This window comes from Urocitellus parryii, chromosome 4, assembly GCF_045843805.1.
Source record: "Urocitellus parryii isolate mUroPar1 chromosome 4, mUroPar1.hap1, whole genome shotgun sequence".
Classification (NCBI taxonomy): domain Eukaryota; kingdom Metazoa; phylum Chordata; class Mammalia; order Rodentia; family Sciuridae; genus Urocitellus; species Urocitellus parryii.
The window spans coordinates 83,332,138-83,359,944 of NC_135534.1; the positions used below are offsets into that span (position 1 = coordinate 83,332,138).

Here is a 27,807-nt window from a genome sequence, read left to right on the forward strand (position 1 = left end):
AGGAGAGAGTCCTGAGAAGGAGAGTAAGCCCTCAAGTCCTAGTAGGTCTGAGAAATAATAGGCCTCTACGTAGGGCCGCGCGTGCTGGCGCGCCTAGTGGCGCGCCTGCGCGGGGCTCCAACAGGCGCGGCCTTTCGGCGGCCCCCACAGGGGCAGGAGCGGGCGGGATTTCGCGGTTTGGTCCCGCCATTGGCGGGCGGTTTGAATGACGGAAGTGACGAGGGCTTGGCGATGGCCGCTCCGCAGGCGCACAAACGGCTGTTGGGAAGCTGGTCGGCCGCCGCTGTTGGAGTCGGCTTCTTCTGAGCCGGGGCTGCAGGCTTCGGGCTCCCGGTTCACAGGTGAGTGAGGGTTTGCACCTGTCTCCCCGCCGTCCTGGGTATGCACGACGCCCGGAAGCCCAGACGCTGGGGGTGTGCACCCAAGGAAGGAAGTCCCGGATTGCAGCCCGGCCCGCGGATCTCGGGTGTCGGCAGTCAGCGGGCCTCGGCTGCCGTCGGGCTGCGGCTGTACTGGGCGCACGGGATAGGAGACGCGTGCGGCCCGGGCTGCTCCCTGCCCTGTTGCACGAGTGGTGTTGCGTGCCTTTCCCGGGCGGGTTCTCAAGGGGTTCCCCTGCTGCCTCCCCCGCCCCTAAACTTCCACGCCGCGGGGTGGGAGGCTGGGGGTGTTTGCTGCTGCCACTTCCTGCAAATCACTTGTGGATGTGGTCTGAATCCTGGTAGCTGTTTGGAGTCGTATTCTGCGAGCAGATCTCTTTTGGGGTCTGCCACCCTTAAATTTCTCTGGTATTCTGTCACAGAGTCAACTTAAACAATGACAGTTTTGAGTCTTTAATACAAAATGTATTTGGAGGCTTCGCATTGAGTAAGTCACATAATTACTAGAACAACCTGTTGGGGAAGATATTACTTCCCTTAAATCATTTTGATCTCATTTTCTTAAATTGTTTAAGTGATTTGTCCTGAGTCGTCTTCTAATAAGTGGCAGCGGTGGATCTTGAACCCGCGTCGTGAAAGTCTAGTATTTTGTGTTTACCAAGTGCCAAGTACCGTTTTATTCTCAGTCTGAGATCTTACAAGACAAGTAGAAATAGGGCAGCACAGGGAAAACGTCCAAAGTAGAATTCCATTTGGTAGGCATAGAAGGAAAAATGTAAATTGAAAATAACATTTATTGTTAAACACTATAGTAATTGATTCGGACAATAATTGTCAATGGCTATTAAAGTAAGTAGGCAGAAGTATGGTGAAAAACATGTTTTTTTTTTTTTTATATATAACCTCTACTATATCAGACACTTATAAGAAATATAATAAATATAGTGGAGGCACCATGTGATAGGCACCATCTTAACCAAGTGGTCAAAATTGCATCACAAGTAGTAAGACATATCATCCTGATAGGTCTGGATGAACTTAATTATGTAGTGTTTTGCCAGAAATGCACAACCTCTGCCTAGTCACAAGTAAAGATTAGATGAATTTAAATTGAGGATGCTGAACTAAAAAACCGGCTGGTGTTCTTTTTTTTTTTTTAATTTAAATATTGGGGTTTTGAAAAGAATAAGGAACTGTGTCCCATATTAGAGGATACCTGGCAATCATGAGAAAGTAACCCACAGACATTCATTTCTTGCATTCTAAACTCTATTTACATGGAGGCCATGCTCCCAGCCATTGTCAATGGCAGTGTCAATAGACCTAAGAGAGGTCTATTGCTATGAAAACTCCACAGAGGTCTCTGAGCCTGCCTTAGCATCCCCTCTCCTTCACTCAGTGTCAGACTTTTATTGTAGTCTGAGTGCTTCTAGCCTTTTCCAGCTCCTTCCCTGTTTTCTCTCCCAGAGGCATCTCCCCTAAATTTAATCCCATCTTGTCTTTTGCTTTCTGGAGCATCCAGATAAACAACACCAAATGCCTAAGATTGGGTCCTGATCCAGAAAGTAGATGGTAGTAGGATAATTGACAAAATTTGAATAAGGTCTGTAGGTTAGTTAAAAGTATTGGGCCAGTGTTCATTACCTGATTTTGGTCATTGTGTTGTGGTTATGTAAGATATTGACATTTGTAGAAACTGAGGAAAGGTGTATGGTAATTAAAATTATTTTCAAATAAATTTTAACAGTTTTAAATTATGCATGAAAAAAGTGATTAGATAAAAATAACTATAATCCTCTGACAAATGATGATGAATACTCAAAAAGAATATGAAAAATTAGTTTTATCCTTTTATATTAGAGTATAATTTAGAATAAAATACCCAGATCTAAGCATTCCATTTGAGGAATTTTTACATATTTGTATACCTGTCTAACCATCATACAGATCAAAATATAGAATACTACAGGCAGGCTCCTTTGTGTCCCACTTGGAGTCATTAATTTTCACAAAGGTAATCCCTGTTTTAACCTCTGTCCTTATGGATTTGTCTTGAATTCATTGTTTTTGAACTTAATATGAATGGAATTTTATTATATGCTCTTTTTTGTATCTGGCTTTTTTTTCCATTCAGTGACATTTTAAAATTATTTTTATACACACACACACACACTTTTTCTTTTTCTCCATCCAGTCATATTTTGAGATTTACCAGTAATTAATTATAATAGTTTGAATATGAGTGAATTTTTCAGACAAATTAAAAAAGACACATGTGGAAGACTAAATTTAGTCTTACTCATTTTTTCCCCCATACTTCTTATTCTTCATCTTCCCTCAGAAAAAACAATTTAAATAAAACCTTTTTCAGTCCACATATCAGAAAGTCAAGAAGCCAAATGGAATAAGGAAACCAGATTTTCTTAGCTTTGCCACTAGATATTGTCACTTAGGCAAGTCCTTTAACCCAGAGGCCTTTATTTCTTTGGGTATTGTTGTGGTTTAGATGTGGTGTCACTCAAAAGCTCATGTGTGAGATAATGCAAGAAGGTTTGGAGGAGAAATGATTGGACTATAATATCAACCTAATCAGATAATTAATCCCTGATGGGATTAACTGGGTGTTGGCTGGAGGTGGTGAGGTGTGGTTAGAGGAAGTGGTTCATTGAGGGGCATGGCTATGGGGTACATATTTTGTATCTGCAGAGTGATGTCTCTCAAGAGAGCTGCTTCCCTCTGCCATGCTGTTCCACCATGATGTACTGCCTCACCTAGATCCCCGAGTAATGGAGCTAGCCACTTATGAACTGAACCCCTGAATCCCGAAGTAAACCTTTCCTCCTCTACAGTTTTTCTGATTGGGTCTTTCAGTCACAGCAGCGAGAAAGCTGATTAAAACATGTATAAGATGAGATAGTTAGCATTTTATCATTACCAAACACTTGGGAGTATCAAATCACTAAGATGCATTGGAAAAAATTGTTAGGTGCAAGAGTCCTGTGGAAGATCCTAATTGACTGTATTTATGTAGTACTTTACATGAATTAATTTGCTGAATGTCATTCAGTCAATATACTTACTGAAGTACCTATGTAGGTTCAAGACACTGTTTTTAGACTATGGATATGAAACAGTAAATAATACTATATGTCTTCACTGAGTTTACATTCTGATGGAGAATTCACAGAAAAAGTATTAAACCCATAGTTTGCCAGCCTCTATTCTGTTTGCACCTGATTGAGAAGACTATCATTCATAGCATGGGAAATAGTTTTTATTTTTCATATTTATTTGAATATTAGCATATTTTAGATCATAACACCATCCTTCAATTGTTAGGAATCTTGATCCATAAAGTGGCAGACTGTAATTAACAGAAAACTGGAGTAGGTCATACCTAAACAATATAGAATTCAGTCCCATATAAATGTACACAAAATATATATTACCATTGGGCAAGTTAGGGGTAAGTGAATGAGTGGAGCAGGAATTATTAGAGGGCAGCTTCATGAAGGAAGCTAGTCTTATGCCAGCTTTAGAAAGATGTTCTATCTATTAACGCAGTTTACCTCCCTGATTATTGTGAAGAGAGTTGAGAAGTGTTGACGTGTCTCAGATGAAAACATGGTTTTGCATTGATGTTAAGTGTATAATTTTTCGAAGTGGTAGTAACATGAACAAGTTGATATCAGAATTACTTAAGGGTTTTCAGATTCTACAGTCTACAGATTCTTAACTCCCCCCCCCCATCCATTTTACCCATATAGAGGTATATTAAAAACTGGGGAAGAGTGAGAGATTACCTACCTGAGTATAAAAATAGTTTTAGAAGAATATACCAGGAAATGGGGTTGGGTTTGTGGTTTCTTGGTAGAGTGCTTGCCTGGAATGTGAGAGGCACTGGGTTTGATTCTTAGCACAGCATAGAAATAAAAAATAAAGGTCCATCAACAACTAAAATAAATAAATAAGATAGATATTAAAAAAAAAATACACCCGGAAATCGAAACACTGACACATTCAATTATTCTAGAAAGGATTTTTAAAAATAGTCATCCATTTAAAACCACACCATTGTATTATTGATGAATTGTTTATCGGGTTGTATGGCCCATGGAATTGATGTGATCCCATCAGATACAGTGATGCTTTGTAATTGAGATAAACAAGAAACCGGGAGCTGAATCAAGTGACCAGCAGCCCTTTACTATGGTATACCAGTCTCACTGTTTTCAGCAGTTTGTCAAGAATTCTAAAGTATTAAACTATATTATGAAAATATTTGTTCTCTGCCAACACATCTTTTTAAATCTTCTGCTATTTTACATTTAAACTAAGTAAACTCTGGAAAATACTCATCAAGGACAAGTCAGGTCTTTTCCCTCCCCTCTGAGAAGCACTGATCTAAGTGCTGGGTTTATAATTGCTATTTGCAAACAAGTTGGAAAATTTATTTTATTTGCCTATATACAGCCCTCTATAAATATGAATTTTTAAAATTATTTTAATCCTTGCTGCTCTTTTTCAGTGGCATATATCCTTATAGACATTTTTCTTTTTAAAGAAATCAGATCCTTTACATTTGAAGTATACAGAAATGAAAAGAAAGGTAAATGCTGGCAAGCTGAGATTGAGTCCCAATGAGGAAGCCTTAATTTTGAAGGAAGATTATGAAAGAAGACGAAAACTAAGATTGCTACAGGTATGATTTCTTCTGAATAAAGCTTTAAAGTCTTTCTTTGTCTCTCCAAACTGTTTAGGTTTTTATGTTTTGTTTTGATTTTGCATCAGAATGTCCTAATTGCACTTAAGAGCCTCTTCTGGCAGTTTAAAAAAAAAAAAAAGGCTCTGGTTCTTTCATATTAACTAGTTTTGAAACATTTGAAAAATATGGTGAGATGGTAAATATTTTGGGGATAGTTAGAAGATAGGTATTATTTGATTAAATAAACATTAGAAAATAGGTCTTTAAATATTTTTAAATGATCTATTGTCTGCAGATGAGAACAGAACATAGAGTGATTTCCCAGAAGACTTGTTGAAACAATTATTTGTTTTTAAGACAAATTTAATAGAAATTGTAGATTGTTCTTTTTTAGCTGTCTAGAATGTTTTGTGAAGCATGCTATTCTGTCTAGAATTGGTGATGATGTACCACAGAAATGGAGTTCTCATCTGGCTCTATCTCTGCTTCTTTGGGCTGTGAATTTCATTAAATCATATTTACCATTTTAACCTTTTATAGGTTATTAGAGTGATAGTAGCAGTTCCATTAGAGGTGTAGGGGAGAAAAACAATACAAATAAAGGCCTTTGAAGTAGTCTTGATTCTTATTTTTTCGACATTGTTAGGATTCTCTCTTCTACAAAGAACTTAAGATGAATCTTCAGAAGAATTGATGGGCCTGAAGAGAATTCATTTGAGTTCCTATTTCCAGATAGCTTTTCAAAAGAGTTTCAATAAGCCTCCTTCACATAATTCATTAAATGTTCATTCTTTAGGTTCGAGAACAAGAAAAGGATATTGCCTTACAGATAAGAGAAGATGTAAAGCAGAGGAGAAATCAGCACTTTACTCGTTTGGCAGAGGAGCTAAGGACAGAATGGAAAGAATCACAAACTCAGAAAATACGAAACTTGGAAAAATTGTATTTGGCAAGCTTAAGAAATATGGGAGAGGGACATCGACAGGCCAAAGAAAATGTGAGTGAGCTTCTTTGACTATCGGATTGTGGCAGTAATGTCAGTTAAAAGTAAATTATATTTGTTGAATGCTTGGGTTATAAAAATATTTTCACGTATCCAATTTGTTTTGGGCAGCCTGAGCTTGCTGGGTTTTTTTTTTTTTTTTTTAATCAATTTAATTTAATTTGAAAATAGTACTGTCTTTCCCCTAATAAGTTATGGTCAAGTAAAATATATCTTTCTGGGATGTTTAAATTAGCAGTATTTTCTTCCAGTTCTTTCTTACGTATATAAATTAAATAATCACCTTATGAATTAGAAGTTGTTTATCTCAAGCATTTTGGACAGATTCAGTGGAATAAATTCAGATTTCTAATTTCAGTGTCATTCCTTATACCTCTAAACATGTATGGTTGGGTGTATTACATATCCTTGGATTTCATTTACAAATAATAACAATTTTTTGATGACTTGCAGAAAGGAAAGGTAGATCTTATTCAGTATTTAACGCTGCCTCCTTAGTTTATTTTGATTTGTTTACTGTCGTCTGTGGTTAGAGAATATTACTTTGCCATTTCAGAATCAGTCCTACAATAAACAGGCTGGTTCCAAAGAAGATAAATCTTTGATAAAGATTAATGAGAAAAAGAAATATCTTTATATAACGAGGCAGGCAGTCTGATTCTTGGTCCTAGTTTTGGTCTGTGTTTTTAGCATTAAGTTCAGAGATCATATTTTTGTAGCTCTATGTTTGCCATCATTAACTTTGTGCTTTAGTGCAGTTTTCCCCCAACTTTAGTCATTTGTGTGGCATCTCATGATTTTTGCTCTGGCTAGTAACCACTTTTGTTACCACAGCTTGGCATTTTAATTTTAAAGGATTCTTTTATTATTTAATTTAACCCTTGTCCTAGTACTTTGATAGTCTCTTTTTGTAATATAAGTTAAATGCTTATGTTAGCTTTAAATTCAGTTGTTTCTATATTTAGTCCTTCCTGATATAACATATTGTCAGTGGTACCACTGAATATTTTGCTGTAGTGTGTAAGGAAGTATGCCAAAATTGAAAAGTCATTTTTATTCTGAAATCAAACAGTTGCATTTCTACTAATCTTGTTTAACATGACATTTTAAGTATTGCATACTTTTAGGAACCTGATTTAGATGCTCTGGCACGTCGGGCAGCAGAAAGGAAAAGAAAAGCAGACATAAGGCATCAAGAGGCCCTGAAAGTACAGAAAAACCAAAAAGAAATATTAACGAAACAAAAAACCTGGTAATGTATTAATTTTCAAAAACTAGCATGGCTAGAAATGGGTGCTAACTAGTGTGATACAGTGGAGAGTGGTTTACTGAGGTAAACTTAATAATGAATGAGCTTTCTCTTCTAATTTGTAATCTGAACATTTTGAGTGTTATAGTAGTTGCGAAGTTTCTAGAGAAATATATAACTGGTTCAGAATGTACAAGTCAACCAAAATCTATTTGACTGATGTAAAAGAGGAATAAAAATCAGTGTAAATTAAGAACGTTAAAAGAAGGCTAGAGATGTAGTGGTAGAGTGCTTGTCTAATGTGTGATGTTCTGGGCTTCATCTATGGTACTAGGGGGAGAAAAAATATTGAAAGTGGTAGAGACTATAGATTCTGAAAGTCATTAGTACTTTTTGTATGCCGTAAGAAGGAACCTATTACTGGTCAGCAGTGGTCATTTTATACAACATTTCTAGCTTTAACTCTAAACTGTTCTAAAAAACATTTGATGTTTGTTGGGTTGGTCTACACTGTGGAGCTTATGTTTTTAGATAGTCCTTTTATTGGTAAATGTTGTCATACACATCCAATGTGTATAAACAGTATGCTGAGCCTGTGGTATCAGACTGTAGGACTTGTAGAGATCCTCTGCCTTTTTTATTTTTAACCCTGAGATATTACCTTAGAGATTAATTGATCTCGCTCTCTCTCTCTCTCTTTTTTTTTTTTTTTTAAGGCATATAAAAGCTCGAAAGGAAGCTTTGCTTGTGGAAAAAAAGAGATCTGCTAAAATTACAAGTCGGCCACCACCTCCTCCAACTCTTTTCGAGGTGAATTACTTTGAGTTTTGTGGGGAACTAGGTTATGATAAAACTTTGCTGTTAAAACTCAATGGAGTTCAAAATAATTTTCATTTGTTTAAACTTAATTGTACAAGTAATGCATAAGTATAACTGGAGTATTTTAAAATAACTATAGATACCATTTCACCCATAAACACTTCAGTATGTATGTTTTTTAAAAAACAACATAATATTGCTATTTTCCCTAATATTTTGTAATGTTCAGTGTATGTTCAGTTTTCCTCAATGGTCTCAAAGTTTTTTATTTGTTTATTTGAAAAATTATAATGGTTTTGGTTTTCAAAAAATTATTAATAGTTCTGGTATGTTTTGAATGGTAATTGAAGATTGAATTCAAAGCCTTGTACTTGCTAGGCAAGTGCTGTATCACTGAGCTACATCCCTAATCCTTTTAAATTTTATTTTGAGGCAAGGTCTCACTGAGCTGCCCAGGTTGCCCTCAGACTTGGAATCCTTCTGCCTTGGCCTCCTGAGTAGCTAGAATATAGGCACAAGCCACTGTGCACAGCACCTTTTTATTCTTTATTTATTTATTTTAGTTGGATTTTCAGTTATTTATTTATTTGTTTTTTGGTTTCAGGAATTGAACCCAAGGGCATCACTTTTATTTTTAATGTGCTTTATTTAATGAAAAAGAAACAGCATAAATTGTCATATAGATGTTTCCACATTTTGGATTTGGCTCACTATAGTCACCATTTCATGGATAAATTAAGGTTCAGATAAGTATTTCAAATTTCCTCAGATTATGAGATAATGGAAAAGATTTATGGAAGTAAAATGTGTGCTTTTGTGATTGGAACTCATTTTTTAAAAAAAGTTTATTGAGCCAAGAAGAAATTAATTTTTTAAAGTATTTCTTCCCTTGTTTATATTAGCTTATAGTGATTGTTGAATTAGCTACTTTGATATACATAGTTATTTTTGTCTGAAAATATAAGTAGAAGGAAAAAAAAAGAAATTAGGGATGTCTAATTTAGTTGTATATTCAAGTATATTTTATGTGCATGTCATCAGCATAGTACAAGGTATTCTCTTAGGTCTTTAATTTTGTTACTTTCATGCTTTTACTTATATATTTATCTTTATATATATATTAGTTGTAGTTGGACACAATAACTCTATTTCATTTATTTATTTTTATGTGGTGCTGAGGATTGAACCCAGGGCCCCACACATGCAAGGCAAGTGCTCTACTGCTGAGCCAAAACTCCAGCCCTATTTTCATGCTTTTATGATGAACCATCTGCCATGTAAACATTTGATCCAATAGGGTTCAGATGGAAGAGTCATGTTTCAGCCACTCCCTCAGTACCATGTATGCTGCTAAAAACACAAGCAGTGTTTTAGCCATGATGCCTTTTGATTACTTTTGTCATAATTTCTAATGTTCATAAAATGTCAAGATCAAAAATTTATAAAAATCAAACAATATTATCTGTGTAAGTGTTTTGGTAGGTATGAATTATATGTAAATATGTGGTTGTTCTTTTTTCCAAATTATTATGAAAATTTTTCAAATACATAGAAGTTTAGAGGACAGTTAATACCTTTTATATACAGGTTTTAAGTAGATAAGTGTAACTATTTGCACATTTAATGTAAAATACAGGGGTGATATTTTACCCTAAATATTTGAACATGCTTCTTATAAGAATATTCTCTTATATAATCACAATACCATTATCACTCTAAGAAAATTAGCATTAATTCCTTAATATCACTTAATATGCAATCCATATCACTATTTTTTGATTGGCCCTAAATTCTCTAGTCTTATAACTTTTTCTTTTTAAAATTAGGGTCTGTCTTGGTTCTCACATTGCTTCTGTTTTTTTTTTTGTTTCTCTTCTCTACAGCATTATCTACCCCAGCTCTTGCTAACTTATTTGTTTTAGACTTTTGAAGAGACTAAGCTAGTTTCACATATTCTGCCCTTGTCTTATTTCCACATGGGTTTATGCACTGTATTTCCATTAAACTGGAGGTAGGCTTAAAAGCTTGATTATATTTTGCAAGAATACTGTATAGGTGATGTTGTGTAGTTTATGATGTCACTTCAGGCAGTACAGAATGGCGGTTGCTTTCCTATTAATGATTCTAAGTTTGATCAGTAGGTTATAGTGGTGACTATGAAGTATGTCTATCTAAAAGGCATAATTTTCCCTTTTCAGTTACCACCTATTCTGTGAGGTAACACTTTGGAGCCTGGCTGGTATTGTCATCCTGCATTTATTCTATTTCAAAAAAGAAATATTTCTCATCAATGGGCGTGAACTTGAGCTCCTTTTAAGAATACAGATGTAAATTTGTCCTTCCCTTTACCAAATTTTGGAGTAAAGTTTTATTGTGCTTATCACAGTGCTGGAAAATCTTTTTTTCCTTTCCCTTTGTGACTATAATTGTAGATTAGTGAATTTTTATTTATTCAGTCTTAGTTATTGTCATTATTCTTTTTCTTCTGATGTTTGCAGTATCTGAAATTTTTATCAAAAGCAGACTTCAAGCTGGCTCTATTTTCTCACTGCTTCTTGAGCACATCTTTGTTCTCTAGCCCAGGTATGACCCAGGCTCACTGTGACCTCCCTATTTCCACATCTGGAGTCTCCAAAGAGCCCAGATTGTTTTTAGTGATGATTTTTTCTTGTAGACCAAGATCTGGGTGATTATATTTTTAATTTAATTAGAAAACATTATTTTAGAAAGAGATCCATTACTGAAGCTTCTAAAGGCATTGGGAAAGAACAGTGTCTTTGAGTATGTTTTGAATTGGTTGTGAATGTGTGTATTGAAGGGAGGGAAAGGATTTGGGTTTAAGTTGTGCAGTGAGTATCTGGGGACCCTGGAAGTATACCCTGTGAAGGAGCAGTGTCATATACACAGAATATAGGTACATTTGTAACTCTGTTCACTCAAACAAATACAAATGTGAATGTTGAGAAGTCTGGGGAAATGGGACTGTTTAATCTTCTCAAACTATAGAAGGTCTTTCCTTAATTAATCCAAGAAAATAATGTGTTGTGTGTGTGTGTGTGTGTGTGTGTGTGTGTGTGTGTGTGTGTAATAAAATCTTATGAGAAAACTTTCTATAGTGAAGAGAATGGACTCTTTTCATGTACTTATAGATTTTAGTTGTCTTGGATTTCTTATTTGTATCTCATTTAATCACTATAGTACCTCGTCAGGGTAGAAGTTATCTCTGTTTCACAAGTGAGGAACATTGAAGATCAAGGACTGAATAATCTGAGCAAAGTAATTTAATAGTTAAGGGAAAGAATCGGAGTTTATGTCAGGGTCTGTCTAATTCTGTAAATCTTATGATCTTTCTATTGTGATATTTAGCTTTCCATGAATATACCTTCTCTGTTTTCACTTTTTTCTGTTAAACTATTATAGACTCTAAATTCTGAAATGTAAACAACCATAATCTTTATAGAACTGCTAAAGAATAGTTTGTATTGAGACCCCTGAGATGTTATAAGGGCTCATATCTCTGATATCTTATACCATATATATTTTTAAAGCATATTACTTCCAGGTACTGTGGTACATACCTATAATCCCAGCAGCTTGGGAGGCTGAGACAGGAGGATCGCAAGTTCAAAGCCAGGCTAAGCAACAGCGAGGTGCTAAGCAACTCAGTGAGACCCTGTCCCTACATAAAATAAAAATAAAGCTGGGGATGTGGCTTAGTAGCTGAGTGCCCTTGAGTTCAATCCCTGGTACCCACCTCCCCCCCCCCAAAAAAAAAAGCATATTACTTTTCTTTTTTTGCATGGCTTTCAGAGAAAGTGTACCAGTGTGGGAGAAAGTCAGTTCCTTTTATCTGTAGTCATGGGACTTCTTCTTTTAGTGGGTGCCCTTTTTTCATTACTCTTTTAGCCCATCTCAAGTTAAAAAGCAAATCTTTGATTAATTCTCAATCTTATACTTTTTCCCTTCTGAGCTTGTGTTGAATTTTTTATGTCAGTGCTACCACTTTATAGTTTTAGAAGTATTTTTTTATACATTATTTGATTCCTACAACAATTGTCACAGTTGGTGCATTATATATAATAGGATTCGTTGTTGCATATTCACATGTGCACACAATATAACAGTATAGTTTGGTTAGTTTTGTTCCCCAGTACCTCCCTTTTCTCTCCCTTCCTCCTTCCTTGTGGTCCCTTCCTCAGTTCCCTTCTATCTTCATGAGATCCCTCCCCACCAGGCTTTTCCCCTGTTTTCTTTCTAGCTTCCATATATGAGAGAAAATATACAAATGTTAGTCTGTTTTTTCTAGTTCTGTAAAGAAAGTTATTAGCATATTGATGGAGAATTTATTGAATCTATAGATTGCTTTTTGGTAGTATAGCCATTTTAACAATATTAATTCTGCCTATTCATGAACCAAGGAGGTCTTTCTTCTTTCTTTAATTTCTTCATTCAGTGCTCTACAATTTTCATTGTAGAAATCTTTCATGATCTTCGTAAGATTGGTCCCTAGTTTTCTATTATGTTTCTTTTTTTTTTGTGAGACTATAAATGGAATTGTTCCTGATGTCTTTTTTTAGCAAATTCATTATTGGTGTTTAGGAAAATTATGATTTTTTGTATTTTAATTCTGTATTTTGCTACCTAATTTTCTTGAAAAAACCAAGGGACAGAGAAGTTATAGTACATTGCTATAGTTTCATAGCTAGTATATTGTGTAGAAAGAAGAGACTCAACAGAAATGTTATTTCTTTGTGAACATTCGTTTTGTTATGTTATATACAAAATGATTAGAACTTCTAATGATTAGAACTGTTACTTTGAACTCCTTCAAGGCAGGAGCCATTATTTTATTTTACATTTCAACATCATTTACTGTGCCTACCTCTTTTACGTATAGTAGGTACTTAGGAAATTCCTGGTTACTTTAGTTAGTTTAATTATATATCAGTACATAATAAATTATAGATTGAATCTGCTTTGGTGAGAAAGGCAGAAATATGAGAAAACGAGTGAAAGAAATAGTGTATTTATCTTTTTGAGAGTTGTTTTGTTGTGGAATAAGTATAATTAAATGTTAGCTAATGGTTTGGGACCAAAAATTAATATGTATCATTAAACTATAATGGAATTTTTGTAATTAGATATGGAATAGGATATAATAGTGTGTGTGTGTGTGTGTTCCTATGAATTAAGTTCTTGTAATTTGATTTGACCAGTCTTGTAAACCACTTTTACTCAGATGTTTTAAAATGGAATATGTCTCTAAATTACTTGGAAGTTGAAGTGAACTTCTAAACTGAAGTAAAAGATATTGATTATATTAAAGACACTTGGAAAATGTTTTGAAGTACTAGTGGATCTGGTACTTTTGTTAAAATTCATAATAATTTAACTTTGGAAATAGTGATTTATTTCATTGTGAGTTTTAGCTAATGTCAAATGAGGTTTACTGATTGTACTAGTTCATTTTCTATTGCTAATAAGATAGTACCACAGACTGGGTATTATAAAGAAAGGTTTATTTGGCACTATGGTTCTGGTGCATGGTGGAAGGACTGCATCTGTTGATGGTTTTCTTGCTGGCAGAATCACAAATTGAAAGCCAGGTGCAGTGCTACATGCCTGTAATCCCATCGGCTCAGGAGGCCGAGGCAGGAGGATTGTGAGTTCAAAGCCAGCCTCAGCAATAGCAAGGCGTTAAGCAACTCAGTGAGACCCTCTCTCTAATAAAATACAAAATAGGGCTGGGGATGTGGCTTAGTGGTTGAGTATCCCTGAGTTCAATCCCCAGTACCTCCCCCACCCCCCCACCCCCCGGCAAAAAAAAAAGAATACCAAGTTAATGTTTGGGGCCTCATATTGCACCAGATAGGTAGTATGCAAGAAACCAAATTGACTTTTATAGCAGATTCATTTTGAAAAAAATTCATTGATGATTTGAAAGGGTTTATCCATTCCTTAGAAGAGAGCATTCCTTAGAGATCACTTCCTGGTGATTCCACCTCTTAATATCATAATGGGGATTAAACTGCAATATAAATTTTAGAGAAGACAAACCATATTCAAACCCAAACCCAAATTATAGCACTGATTAAAATGCAAGTTGTTTTTGTGTTTGTTTTTACATTGGATCCAGCGTTAAGTGAAAATTAATGCTTTTAACCTAAGCTCTCTTTTTTATGTTTGTGTGTTTCAGAACATTGAAGTAAAAAGAATTTCTTCAATGAAAACCAGTAGTTCTACCTACCATCATATTTCTACTCTTGTGAATAGAGAGATGGTCACAAAACAGGTGATTCACTTATTGTTTATTCGTACTCTCACTTTATTATTTGTGTTCACTGAATTCATTTCTATTTTGGTTCTGTGTCTGGTTTTGCCAGATTTCAAAAATTTGAATAATTCTACTAATCATACTAGGACAATAATGATCAAAATCATGTAAGTATGTTTTGGATTTTCATGTCAGATATGCAGTGTTCTTATATGAATAAAAGAAAGTAGATAGCTATTTAAATGGCTATCTTTTAAAATGGTGGATTTTTAAAACTTTCTTATATAAAGTAATAAATTTATGCTCTCTGTGAAAAAATTTGGAACTATGCACATGAGTGTTAATTAGGGAAAGTACCAATGATTCCATGACCAAAGGGTAGTATGGTTAATATATTTAATTCATTAATCTGTCTTTATAAACATATACATATGTCCCCCATGGGATTTGAACCAAGGTCACTTTACCACTGAGCCATATCCCTAGTCCTTTTTATTTTTAATTTTGAAACAGGGTCTTGGTAAGTTGCTCAGGGCCTCGCTAAATTGCTGAGGCTGTCATTGAATTTGCTATTCTCCTGCCTTAGCCTCCCAAACAGCTGGGATTAGAGGCGTGTGCCATTGTAGCTGGCTTACACACACTTTTAAAATTATTGTTTTTGCAATTCTGGTGATTGGGTACTTTATCACTAATCTATATCCCTAGTCCTATTACTGTTTATTTTGAAATGGATCTTACTAAGTTGTTAAGACTGGTCTCAAACTTGGAATCTGCCTCAGCTTCACTAGTCATGGGTGCATCACATCTGGCTAAAAACATAATTTATAATAGCCATTTAATTGTTTATTATAGAATTTTAAAAGTCATTCCTATGTTATTTTGGTTTACTTGCTTCTATAAATGATGTAAACATAATTATCTTATACTATTTATATCCACATCTGATTTTATATTGCAAATAGACCCCTAGAAGAGTAATTATTTCCAAACTGTATAACAGTTGATATAGGTAATTAAATTGCCTTTTATTTTTATTTTATTTTATTGATTCTTTTTTGCTGTACATGACAGAAGAATCCATTTCTACATAATTATACAAGCATGGAATGTGTCTTATTCTAATTCAGTCCTCAGTACTTCTCCTTCCTCTTCTCTCCCCCATCCCCTGCTCCCTTCCCTCTACTGATCTTTCTGCTATTTACCCATAGTTATTATTTTTTTAAATCAATTTCTTGTGTTTGGACACATTGGTGAAATTCCCTGTGGTATACTCATATATGCACAGGAAAGTTATGTCAGATTCATTCTACTGTCTTTCTTTTTCCCCCTCCCTTCTCTTTATTTCCCTTTTCTACTTCACTGGACTTTTATCCTAAATCCTCACCTGTCTTATTGTAGATTAGCTTCCACATATCAGAAAAAAAAAAAAATTGGGGGCTGGGATTGTGGCTCAGTGGTAGAGCTCTCGCCTAGCCGAGCGGGACCTGGGTTCGATCCTCAGCACCACATAAAAATAAAGGCATTGTGTTGTGTCCATCTACATCTAAAAAATAAATATTAAAAAAAAAAGTGAAACAACTCTGGAGCTGTGGCTGTGGATGTAGCTCAGTGACAGAGCACTTGTCGAGCTTGCGCAAAGCCCTAGGTTCAATCCCCAGTACAAAAAAAAAAATCCTAAAAAATGAAACTCCTGCTGAATAAATTCTGATTGAGTTGGAAATAAAACTTTAAAAAAACAAACAAACAAAAAACATTTGACTTTTGTTGTTTGGGGGTTGACTTATTTCACTTAGCATAATAGTCTCCAGATCCATCTATTTACTGGCAAATGTCATAATTTCCATCGTGTATGTGTACCATATTTCTTCATTTTTATGTGGTGCTGAGGATTGAACCCAGTGCCTCTTGAATGCTAGGCTAGAGCTCTATCCCTGAGCCACAACCCCACCTCCACCTTTTTTTTTTTTTATTAATCTATTTAAGTCAACCTAGGTTGACTTCATAGTTTAGCTATTGTGAATTGTGCTGCTATAAACACTGATGTGGCTGCATCCCTGTAGTATGTTGACTTTAACTCCTTCAGATATACTGAGGAGTGGTATAACCAGGTCAAATGGTAGTTCCATTCCTAGTTTTTTGAGGTATACCCATACTGCTTTCCATAGTGGTTGCAACAATTTGTTGTCCCACCAATAATGTATGAGTGTGCCCTTTTCCCCATATCCTTGCCTGTGTTTATTATTTGTATTCTTGATAATTGTCATTCTGGCTAGAGTGAAATGAAATCTCAGTATTGTTTTAATTTGAGTTTCTCTAACAGCTAGGGATATTGAACATTTTTTCATAGATTTGTTGACTGTATTTCTTCTTCTTTTTTTTTTGGTACCGGGGCACTTAACCACTGAGTCATATCCCCAGCATTTTTTTAATATTTTGTTTAGAGACGGTCTTGCTGAATTGCTGAGGCTGGCTTTGAACTTGTGATCCTCCTGCCTCAGCCACCTGAGCTGCTGGGATTATAGGTGTGTGCCATTACACCCGGCCTGGTATTTCTTCTTTTGAGAAGTCTGTTTCTTTGTATATCCTGGATATTAAAACCTCTCTGAGAAGAAAGTGGCAAAGATTTCCTCTCATTCTGTAGGGTGTTTCTTCGTGCTCGTTTGCTATGAAGAAGATTTTTAATTTGATGCCGTCTCATTTATTGAGTTTTTATTTTACTTCTTGCACTTTAGGAGTCTTGTTAAGGAGGTCAGTTTCTGAGCTGATATATTGGAGTGTTGGTCCTATGTTTTCTTTTAGCAGGTGCAGTATGTCTGGTCTAATTCCTAGGTCTTTCATCTACCTTGAGTTGAGTTTTATACAGGGTAAATTTCATTGTGTATTTCCAGTTTTCCCAGCACCATTTGCTAAAAAGGCTTTTTCTTCTCCTATGAATGTTTATGGCACCTTAATCAAGTATGAGATAACTGTATTTATGTGGGTTTGTCTCTGTGTCTTGTATTCCGTTGGTCTTAATGCCTGTTCTGGTGCCAATAACATGCTCTTTTTATTACTATAGCTCTGTTTTATAATTTACAGTCTGATATTTTGATGCCTCTTACTTCTTTTTCCTTGCTGAGGATTGCTTTGGCTATTCTGGGCCTCTTATGTTTCCAAATGAATTTCATGACTGCTTTTTCTATTTCTATGAAGAACATCACTGGAATTTTGATTTGGTAGTCGTTTTAGTCAGCTTTTTCACTGCTGTGACTAAAGGACCTGAAGAACAATTTTAGAGGAGGAAAAGTGAATTTTAAGGCTTAAGGTTTCAGAGGTCTCAGTCCATAAACAGCTGGGTTCATTCCTTGGGACTTGAAGTAAGGCATCATGACAAAAGAGTGTGAGATGGAGGGAAGTGGCTCACATGATGATCAGAAAGCAAAGGGAGACCACTTGGCACATAAAAAATATATACCCCAAAGTCTCACCCCAGTGACCATCTCCTCTAGGCACACCTTATCCATCTTAAGTTCTCACTTGGTTAATCCCATCATGGGATTGAATTAGTGCTGGGGTTAAGGCTGTCATAATCCAATCATTTCTCCTCTAAACCTTCTTGCATGTCTCACACAGGAACTTTTGGGGGACATCTTATATCCAAACCATTACCATACTATGGCCATTTTGATAATATTAATTCTATCTATCCAAGAACATGGGAGTTCTATCCATCTTCTATAGTCTTCTTCATTTTCTTTCTTAGGGTTCTATAGTTTTTATTGTAGAGGTCCTTTACCTCTTTTGTTAGATTGATTCCCAAGTTGTTTTTCTTTTTTGAGGTTATTGTGTTTAGGATGGTTTTTCTAATTTCTTTCTCAGTAGATTCACCATTAGAGTCTAGGAAAGTGATTGATTTATGTGTTGATTTTTTTGTATCCTGCTACTTTGCTGAATTCATTTATGAGTTCTAGAAGTTTTCTTTTAGAGCGTTTTGGATCTTCTGAATAATAGGATCATGTCCTTGGAGATTGTTTAAGCTTTTCTTTTCCTATTCATATCCCTTTAATTTTCTTTTCTTGCCTAATTGCTGTGGCTAGAGTTTCAAGGACTGTGTTGAATAGAGGTGGTGAAAGTGAGCATCTCTGTCTTCTTCCTGTTTTTAGAAGGAATGCTTTCAATTTTTCTCCATTCAGAATAATGTTGGCTCTGAGTTTGTCTTATATATCCTTTACAACTTTTGTTTCTTCTGTCTCTAGTTTTTCTAGTGTTTTATACATGAATGGATGCTGTATTTTGTCAAATGCATTTTCTGTATCTGTTGACAATAATGTGATTTTTGTGTTTATTTATGTGGTGGAATACAGTTATTAATTTTTGTATGTTGAGCCAATTTTGCACCCCTTGGATGAACCCCACTTGATCATGGTGCTCTATCTTTTTATGTGTTTTTGTATGCAATTTGCCAGTATTAAGAATGTTTGCATCTGTGTTCATCAAGAGTATTGATGTAAAGCTTTCTTTCTTTGGTGTGGCTTTGTCTATTTTGGCATCAGGGTGATATTGGCTTTATAGAATGAGTTTGGAAGAATTCCCTCCTTTTCTATTTCATGGAATAATTTGAGGAGGATTGCTATTAGTTCTTCTTTAAAGGTCTAGTAGAATTCATCTGAGAATCCATCTAGTCCTGGGTTTTCCTTTGTTGGTAGTCTTTTGATGCTTCTTCAGTTTCGTTACTTGAAATTGATCTGTTTGAATTGTCTGCATTCTCTGGGTTTGATTCCTTCATCTTAAGGATATCTGATTGGTTGTTTTTCAGAATCTCTATTTCCTTAGTGAAGTGATCTTTCACTTCTTGTATTTTTCTTGATTTCACTCCCAAATCATCTTTTACCTCATAGTACAGTTTAACTATGAACTTTTCTAAATTCCTTCTGACATTTCTTCCATTGTGGTGTCAATAAAGTCTGTTGTTGAGGCATTTGGGTTGTTTGGGGTGTTTTGTTCCCTTTTATTTTCATATTGTTTGTATGTCTACACATTATCATTATGGTTATGACTCCTTTTTTTAAGTGAAAGACTACTTTTTGAACTTCTTAAGATCCCTGTATTGGGTGAATATCCAGAAAATGGTATTTAAATTCACTGTGTGATTTCTGCTGATCCCAATATCAGCCCAGCTTTAAACAATGCCTCTGAGCCTATTTGCTATAGTTGCTTCTGGCCAAGGCCTCAATATATTCAACCTTATAAGAATTAAAAGTTATTGAAGTTGATCACTGCTGTTTCTCAAGTTCAGTTATATACATACCTATGGTAAAATTCTCTTAATTTTGCTTTTCCTTCTGTGCCTCCCATTTGTGCTGTGAGGAAATCTGGAACTGCTGCTTAGCTCATCTCCACCATCTTGCCTCTCCACATTATTTTGTGGTTATACAGTTTCCAAAAGGGAAATGGTCAGACCCTGTATGTCCTGAAGCTCACTTGCCATGTTCTTGTTACATAATCATGAAAAACTTTTGATAGTAAATTGTCTTTTTAAAAAATATCAATAATATGAAAATGGTTGTCTTACCATACCATTGCCTGCATAGAATACTATGGTTTAAAAATAGTTGACAATCTTAAGAGTGATAAATGATATATTGTTATTATTATAATTATTAATTCTTTGTAACAGTGGATTTTAATATTTCTGCTGAATACTTTTGGTCACTAGGAAAATAAGCTATCAGTAGAGTATTTGTGTGGAGTTTAAAATGCAACAAATGTACATTTTGGTTGACTGCTTAATAGCAAGTGTTAACCATACTCAGTTAATACATAGCATGAATATCATCATCATAGAATGAACCCCTGAGAATTGAGACTAAATATGAGATTTATTTAAAAATTATACAAAATATAATTATGTTTTCAATGTCATTGTAATACAGGAGTAATAACTAGTGTGTTGCTAATTTGCCCTCTTTGTTTCTATACTGCATTTTTGCAGTTTTAAATACATGTTTCCTTTTAACTGAGATTGATGAAGAAAGATTTTTCTCCTGTCTTCATCAACATAGGTGATAATGTTAGATTAAGTCATTAAGCTTGCCTTTTTGATATTAGCTAGACCTCTTTCCTCTTCAATTTCTGGACTTTTTAAAGATTGGACCAGAAGTTAAAAGAGTTTCATAACAGTAGTACCCCAGCCAGAGCATTTTGTACTGATTAAAGAAGATGCTCTCTGAATATTTTCAGAATAGATTGATGATTTTACAGTTTTTATTCTAATATTTTATTGCTGCTTTACTCCCTCACTTGGGTAAAAATCTGTTCTTAAATCTTGGATTTAAAAAGTAACAACAATGAGCTTTGCTTTCAAGATAAAATCATCTCTGAATTTTCATCTGTATCTCACATGTATAATAATTTAGCATCTGCTCTGGAATAGAATATTCTGATCTTAACAGCAAGTATAATAAAAAAAAATTGTGTATTATTTTCATAGGTGTTTGAGTATTTTTCTTCTTGAGTTTTTTTTTTTAAATAAATAAACTGCTTTTGTTTGTTCAGTATGCCTTTTTAACTTATAACAGTTGATATTGTGGAATTTTTTTGATATTCTGAAACAGCAGTTCCAAACCTTCGTATCATTAAATTTGTCTTTTGCTGAAAAAGAATAATGACATTAGCCTGCCATGCTCCTACTTCAAGTCAGTAATTCTCTGTTATGTTTACTTATTCATTTTCAGTACACACCAATTAACAAAATATAATATGTTGGCCTTTATATTTCTCTCTTTGTCGATGAAAATTGTGTACACTTTTTCAAAATATGAGTCCAAAAGTACTTTTCCAGCCTCATCCATTATTTTGTTTTCTGATTTTATTACAATATCGTATTTAATTTATCAGATTTAAGTATGATAGTTTGCCATGCTATCATACTTAAAAAGACTTCTATCCAAATAACTGATGGACAAGATGAAAAATGTATTTATTAAACTGCTTTACTTTTTTTTTTTTTGCACTACAGATTATAACTCATGAAAAAATTTTTCAGAAATATCTTTTTGAGTGGTTTTCATAGTTTAGCAAATTTCACATTTTTCACCTGCATCCACTAAAAATGAAATCTAACAATTTCATTCAGATTTTTGTTTAAAATTTTCTATAGGGGTCTAAAGTGTTCTTGTAAAGCCTCGTTTTGAAATTTGGTGACTAAGAACAAAAATTGTTTGGGGATCATAAATTTTATTTTTTTTCGGTGCTGGAGTTTGAACCTAGGGCCTTGTGCATGGTAGGCAAGAATTCTACCACTAACCTAGACCCACAACCTCCTTAATTAAAAAAAAAAATATTGTTGCATTATAATTATATGTAATAGTGGGATTCATTGTGACATATTTAAACATGTACATAACATAATTTGGTTAATTTCATTTCCCAGGATCTCCCCTTTCCCTCTCCTCTCTCCCCCTGGTCCCCTTCAACTCTGCTAGTCTCTATTTTCTTGAGAGTCCCCCCACCCATTTTTTTTTTCCTTTTTTCTCTAACTTCTACATATGAGAGAAAACATGACCCATGACCTTCTGAGTTTGGCTTATTTGCTTGCTTGATATAAAGCTCTCAAGTTCCACCATTTTCCTGTAGATTACATAGTTTCATTTATTGGTGAATAAAACTCCATTCTGTATGCCGCATTTTCTGAATCCATTCATTCATTGACAGACACCTAGGCTGGTTCCCATAATTTGGCTATTGTGAATTCTGTTGCCATAAACATGTCTGTGCCTGTGTTGCTAGAGTATGCTGACTTTAATTCTTTAGGATATATATACCAAGGAATGCTATAACTAGCCTCCCTAATTATTTTCTCTTTAGATCAAGTATATTTATTGTTCATGTTATATACTATTTGTAAGGTTTTCCGTTCTTAAAATTTTGGTTTACCAAAATTGACATTCTGCTTTTAATTCATTCTCAAGAGTCTGAAGAATTCCTAAGCAGTTTTTTTCTTGAAAATTTCCTGATCTCAAAGGAATAATATGTTCTCAAAGGTTATTTTTGTTAAATGTTTTGCATGTTATTACACTAAATAATTCTATGGAGATTTTACTTTTTATTCGTTTTTGTTCTGCCTCATATTATTTAGGTTTGCATAAATATTTACTCAAAGGTGAAAAATATTTTTATTAAACTTGTTTGTCCAGTATATTCTTTCTTACTAGTCATCAGTTTTTTTTAATCTGTTTTCCCACTATATGAGAGTTTTTAGTTATACATATAAAGTTTGTTATTGTTTTGATTTATTGATAGAATTTCAACATATAAAATATATAAAGATGTTAGCTCTGAGCTAGTAGGCATGTTGGTTCACACCTGTAATTCCAGAAACACGGGAGACTGAGGCAGGAGGATCACAAGTTTCAGGGCAGCCTGAGCAATTTAGCAAGACCCTGTCTCCATATAAAAAATTAGAAAAGGACTGGGGATATAGTTCAGTGCCCTGGGTTCAATTCCTCCTTTGACCTGGTATATTTAAAATGATTACATATATTGATCATGGTTTTCAGATAATACAAGTAAATCCAGGTTATATTACTATTGTTATGTTAATGAGATGGTGATTGGCTATACAGTGGCATAATAATTGCTATACATAAGATCTAGGAAGCCAGAATTTATATTAAAGTTAGTATTTTAGTTTTTCCTAGACCAAGCTAAGTAGCAGATGTTTGCTAAAAAAGAAAAAAAAAAACCAGACAAATCCCTTTCTTTATATTAATTACATGACTTTGGATGTTTGTCATTTGGTTTCTTTATCATATTTGTGAGACCTTTCAACATTGTCATTTTAATATTTTTTAACTTAAAAATGATGGGCTGGGGATATAGCTCAGTTGGTAAAGTGCTTGCGTTGCATGCACAAGGCCCTGGGTTCAATCCCCAGCACTACCAAAAAATAAATAAATATGATGGAAAACATGTGCTTGGATAAATAAACACTAAATACATGCTATTGATTCTTGTGGGCATTTAAAAACAGCTCTTCTTAACAGTGTAATTTTATGTAAGTAAAAAACATGATTATAAATTTTTTGCTGTTAAATTATTTTGTTTCATACTTTTATAAAAAATTATCTAAAGTCAATCTAAAATGTTACTGATTGATTGCTAGCCAGATGCTCACTTGGCCGCTGAAGAAGAAGCTAAACGACTGGAAGAACTGCAAAAGCAGGCAGCACAAGAGAGAATGGAGCAGTTTGAAAAGGCACATGTACGGGGTTTCCAAGCCATGAAAAAGATCCATTTGGCCCAAGTAAGAATTAAATTGTACCTGTAATAATTACTACTACTAATGGTACTACTACTACTGATAGGCTTATAATAGCATTGCAGAACTGATTAGTGAATGAGCTTAAAGTAAGGGGTGTGAAGGTGTTAAATATAGTTCTGATTCATGTGATTTGTTTCCTAACCTCCTTTGCCATCCTACTTTGATATCAGGTTGGAGTAGGCTATTTTCACTTTCAACGTATTGCTGTAAATATTTTACTTATAAATTACTTTTAAGTTCAGTCCAGAAATAGCCTGAGAAGAAATTAATCATTTTCCTAATTTAATAATTTGAATTGCATTTGTGCTTTATTGAGGATTCAATTCATTAAATATTTATTGAGCTAAGCACTTACTGACGTTGCATAATATTGATTGAAAGGTAAAGTCATGATCCTTGCTCTGAAGAAGTTTTGAAAAAGTGACTGTTGTAGACCTGCGAAATAGTATCATTTTAGCTTCTCTTCTGTCATACTTATTGTTCAGTTAGTGCTTATTTCTGAAATAGTATAAAAATTGTCCTGTTAAAAGCCTCATTTTATTTCTTGAATTTGACTAATGAGTTTGGATATTTTAAATACCCACCTTGGGGATGAATTTTTAAGCACTTATGTAGAAATTAAACACTTACCTTATAAAAGTTTTATTTGTATGGTTTGGACTAAATTATGATCTTTTCCCTTAAATTTTAGACTTTTGCCAACTGAAAGTGTATTATGACGAAAATAACTTAATGTCTAAATTATTATTATTATACTTCTAAGGCTTAAATCTATAGAAAAAAGCACGAAAAGCAATCATAAATTAAACACATTCTTCAATAAGAGCAATAGTGTTTAGTGGTTAGGAAAGTGGTCCCCACAATAAGTTTGCCTGAATTTACCTCTCTTCTTTACTCCTTGACTGTTTGATCTCAGGCAAGTTACTTAACCTCTCTGAGCTCTGTGTCATCATCTCTGTAATGAGGATTAAATGAGTTTAGTAAAGCCCTTAGAAATGTGCATGGAATTTCATAAGCTCACAGTAAATGTTAGTGATCATGGTAATTGTCATTATAAATTAATATAAGAAGAATAATGTAAAGATTTCAAGGAGCCAGAATATTACACTTAATCAAAAGTTTTGAATTAGTGAGGTGATTTGAATCATAAATGAAGAGAATTTGTTAATAATTTGATTACTTTTCAGATTTAGCAAAAAAAAAAGTCATCTCCAAATGACATAATATTTAAAACTTTCGAAAGAATAAGGAATATGTATATATCATCACTGGACAACCACCTAAGCTGCAGACCTTCTCTACCTATTGTAAACATGCTTCTTTCATACGAATGGTTAAAGCTGTGTAATGTCACTGCTAATAAGAGATTTCCTTTTCCCTGTCTGACCCTTTTTGCTGCAAACTCTGTTGTGTTCTGGGGCCTTATTTCCTGCTGGAGTCTGTGGGAACTAGTATTTGGCATCTGTCTGCCTCTCAGTTTAATCTTTTTGCCTTTACTCGCCCTTGCTCTCCATGCCTTAGCTATAGTGAGCTGTTCACTATTCCTGAATACTCCCTGCCTTCATCTCCACACCTGTGTGCTGCAGTTGTGTCCTCTTATTTGTACTTCTCCTTTACCCACTTTTATCTAAGTTCTCATCCCAAGGACTGAGAGTTCTGTCTTCATTCTCTCTCCTCTTTACCTGATACCACCAGTATTCAGTTAGATAACCTCACTAAAATGCTGTACTTAAACTTTAATATAAGCCACACCCCATAGATACATGCAGACTCCTTTAATCATGAGAAACGATAAGCATGTGGAGTAAGACGCCACATTCCACAGTAACTCTGGATCTTAGTGCTTCCTTGAGACAGGTATATTGAGAATTGGACCATAGTACATTGCAGGAGTTGTGACAAATTAAATAGAAATAACTTCATGACTTCCCCCAGAAGGGAGAACTCTAACTGGCAGAAACTTTATGACCTAACCAGTACCACCTTCTCATAGTATTAACATAATGCTAGTTGTTTGTTGTCTCACTACTAAACAAAGGTTGGGTTTTTTTTTTTTTTTCCCTAGCATTTTTCATAGTAACTGACATTCAGCAAATATTTGTTGAATAGTAGGGGAGAGGATAGATCCCAGGCCCTCTTTCTCCCAGTTTCCTCACTTTCCTCTCACTGTTAATGTAACTATCTAAAGTTTGACTCAGCTGTTTTAATCCTCATTCTTAAAGAATCAAGAGAAATTAATGAAAGAACTCAAACAGCTACAACAAGAGGACCTGGCACGTAGGAGACAGACTGTAGCACAGATGCCACCACAACTAGTTGAACTTCCATACAAGCGCAATGAAATGAAAGAAGACTGGCAGAGAGAGCTGGAATTTGCCTTTGAAGATATGTACAATGCAGACAGGAGTAAGATATTTTCAGCAGTGCTTTTAAATGTTTTGGTGCAAAAATAATATTTGTGATGATAAAGCAGTTTTTGTTTGGAAATGTTCTCAGTTTGAAAGAGGACTTCATATTTTAGATTTAAAAACTATGATGGCCTTTAAAATTTTATGATCATCCAGGTGCAGTAGTTCATGCTATAATACCAGCAACTCAAAGAGTCTGAGGCAGGAGGATCAAGAGTTCAAAGTCAGCCTCAGCAACTTAGGGAGGCTCTAAACAGCTTAGTGAGACCCTGTCTCAAAATACAATATAAACAGGGCTGGGAATGTGATTAAGTACCCCTGGGTTCAATCCCTCATACCTAAATAAAATAAGGTAAAATTTTATGTTCAAATTCTTTTTAATCATGTTGGAATGGAAGCATGTGTCTATTTTTCTTTAAAGAAGTGAAAGGAAACCTGATTTTGCACCTTGAACCAGAGCCTTTGCCTGCTGTGACTGATCAGATCCAAGATGAAGAACTAGACCTTTCAATGGAACAAGATAATGCAGGTGAAACTGAGAACCTTCAAGGAAAAGAAGCTGAAGTAATATCTCCTAGTGAAATAGACGGTAAAAGCACCTTCTGAGCTGACTATTACAATATTTCACAGAAAAAAAAATGTGAATCATTTATCAACAGGAAAATCTGGTGTAATTTAAATGCAAATAATTTCTAATGGGAATGTTGGCAAGATGAAATGATGTTTTCGTATATTTTTCATTAGAGATCTGCTTCATATACCTGGTAGGAAAGCTGTTGTATTCATATGTATAGGTACTTTGGAGTTCTTTAGGTTATTGAGTGAAATGCTCAATTCTGAAGTCATTGGAGTCAGATTTCTTTTGTTTTTAGATTTTAGAAAATCATCCTTTGTTTAATTACTACTGGGTACTTCATGTATAGTGATGAATAGCACAAAATTTCATCTCCTGAATTTTATCTTATCTCCAACATCCTGAACTTTATTTTAGTTTGGCTTAAAACTCAGTGTCTAGCAATAAATTTATCATTATCTCTTGCCTACATCTTATCTTCCTATCTTTCTTATATTAGTTAGTAATGGTACCACAGTTTGCAGTTACGAAGTCAAACCAATGGGAGTTACATTTAACACTTCCCTTTTCTACTTCCATATCTCTTTAAAGGCCAAATTCTTTTCATTAAATGGCCCTCTTCCCCCCCCCCCCCCCCCCGCCATCTCTCCTGGTATTACCCTTGTTTAAAGCCATTGAGGCTTTTCTTGTCATTTGCACCCTACACTGTGGATGTAACCCTTTATGTAGGTCTCCTATTGGACCCTTCAGGTAGGGTCTCTAGGCTTTATCCTTGTCTTCTTCTCTGCCAACATTGCTATTCAAACAAGTATAAGGTTGCTGTATTTTGGCTTTGGCATAAATTGGGTGGAAGATGGTTTCAGGGCTCATTTGACTTTCTAGGATTCCCACTTAAATTTCATTTCTGGCTTCTGCCAGATCAGCAAGTTCTTTAAAAACATATTTTTACCATTTCATCTAGCTTTTTTACTTATTTTCATCGGAGGTATCATTTACATCTCTAGTTTGTCAGAATTGGAAGTTCTGAAGGGATAGTCACTCTTCAGTTCCTACAGATTCCATTTTAGGATGCTGACTTCATGTTATCAGATCCT

The 27,807-nt window shown here is 34.7% G+C and overlaps 1 protein-coding gene across 1 annotated transcript in view; it reads left to right on the forward strand.

The window, feature by feature from the left end:
• The first annotated feature begins 247 nt into the window (after nucleotides 1-247).
• Nucleotides 248-27,807, forward strand: part of Cep295 (centrosomal protein 295) — a 53,987-nt gene continuing 26,427 nt past the window's right edge. The window contains exons 1-9 of the mRNA XM_026396091.2: nucleotides 248-341; nucleotides 4,952-5,082; nucleotides 5,882-6,082; nucleotides 7,216-7,340; nucleotides 8,054-8,147; nucleotides 14,353-14,448; nucleotides 23,573-23,713; nucleotides 25,954-26,137; nucleotides 26,561-26,728. Of these exons, the coding sequence (XP_026251876.2) occupies nucleotides 4,978-5,082; nucleotides 5,882-6,082; nucleotides 7,216-7,340; nucleotides 8,054-8,147; nucleotides 14,353-14,448; nucleotides 23,573-23,713; nucleotides 25,954-26,137; nucleotides 26,561-26,728 (1,114 nt within the window). The 5' untranslated portion in view covers nucleotides 248-341; nucleotides 4,952-4,977. The remainder of the gene's footprint in view (nucleotides 342-4,951; nucleotides 5,083-5,881; nucleotides 6,083-7,215; nucleotides 7,341-8,053; nucleotides 8,148-14,352; nucleotides 14,449-23,572; nucleotides 23,714-25,953; nucleotides 26,138-26,560; nucleotides 26,729-27,807) is intronic.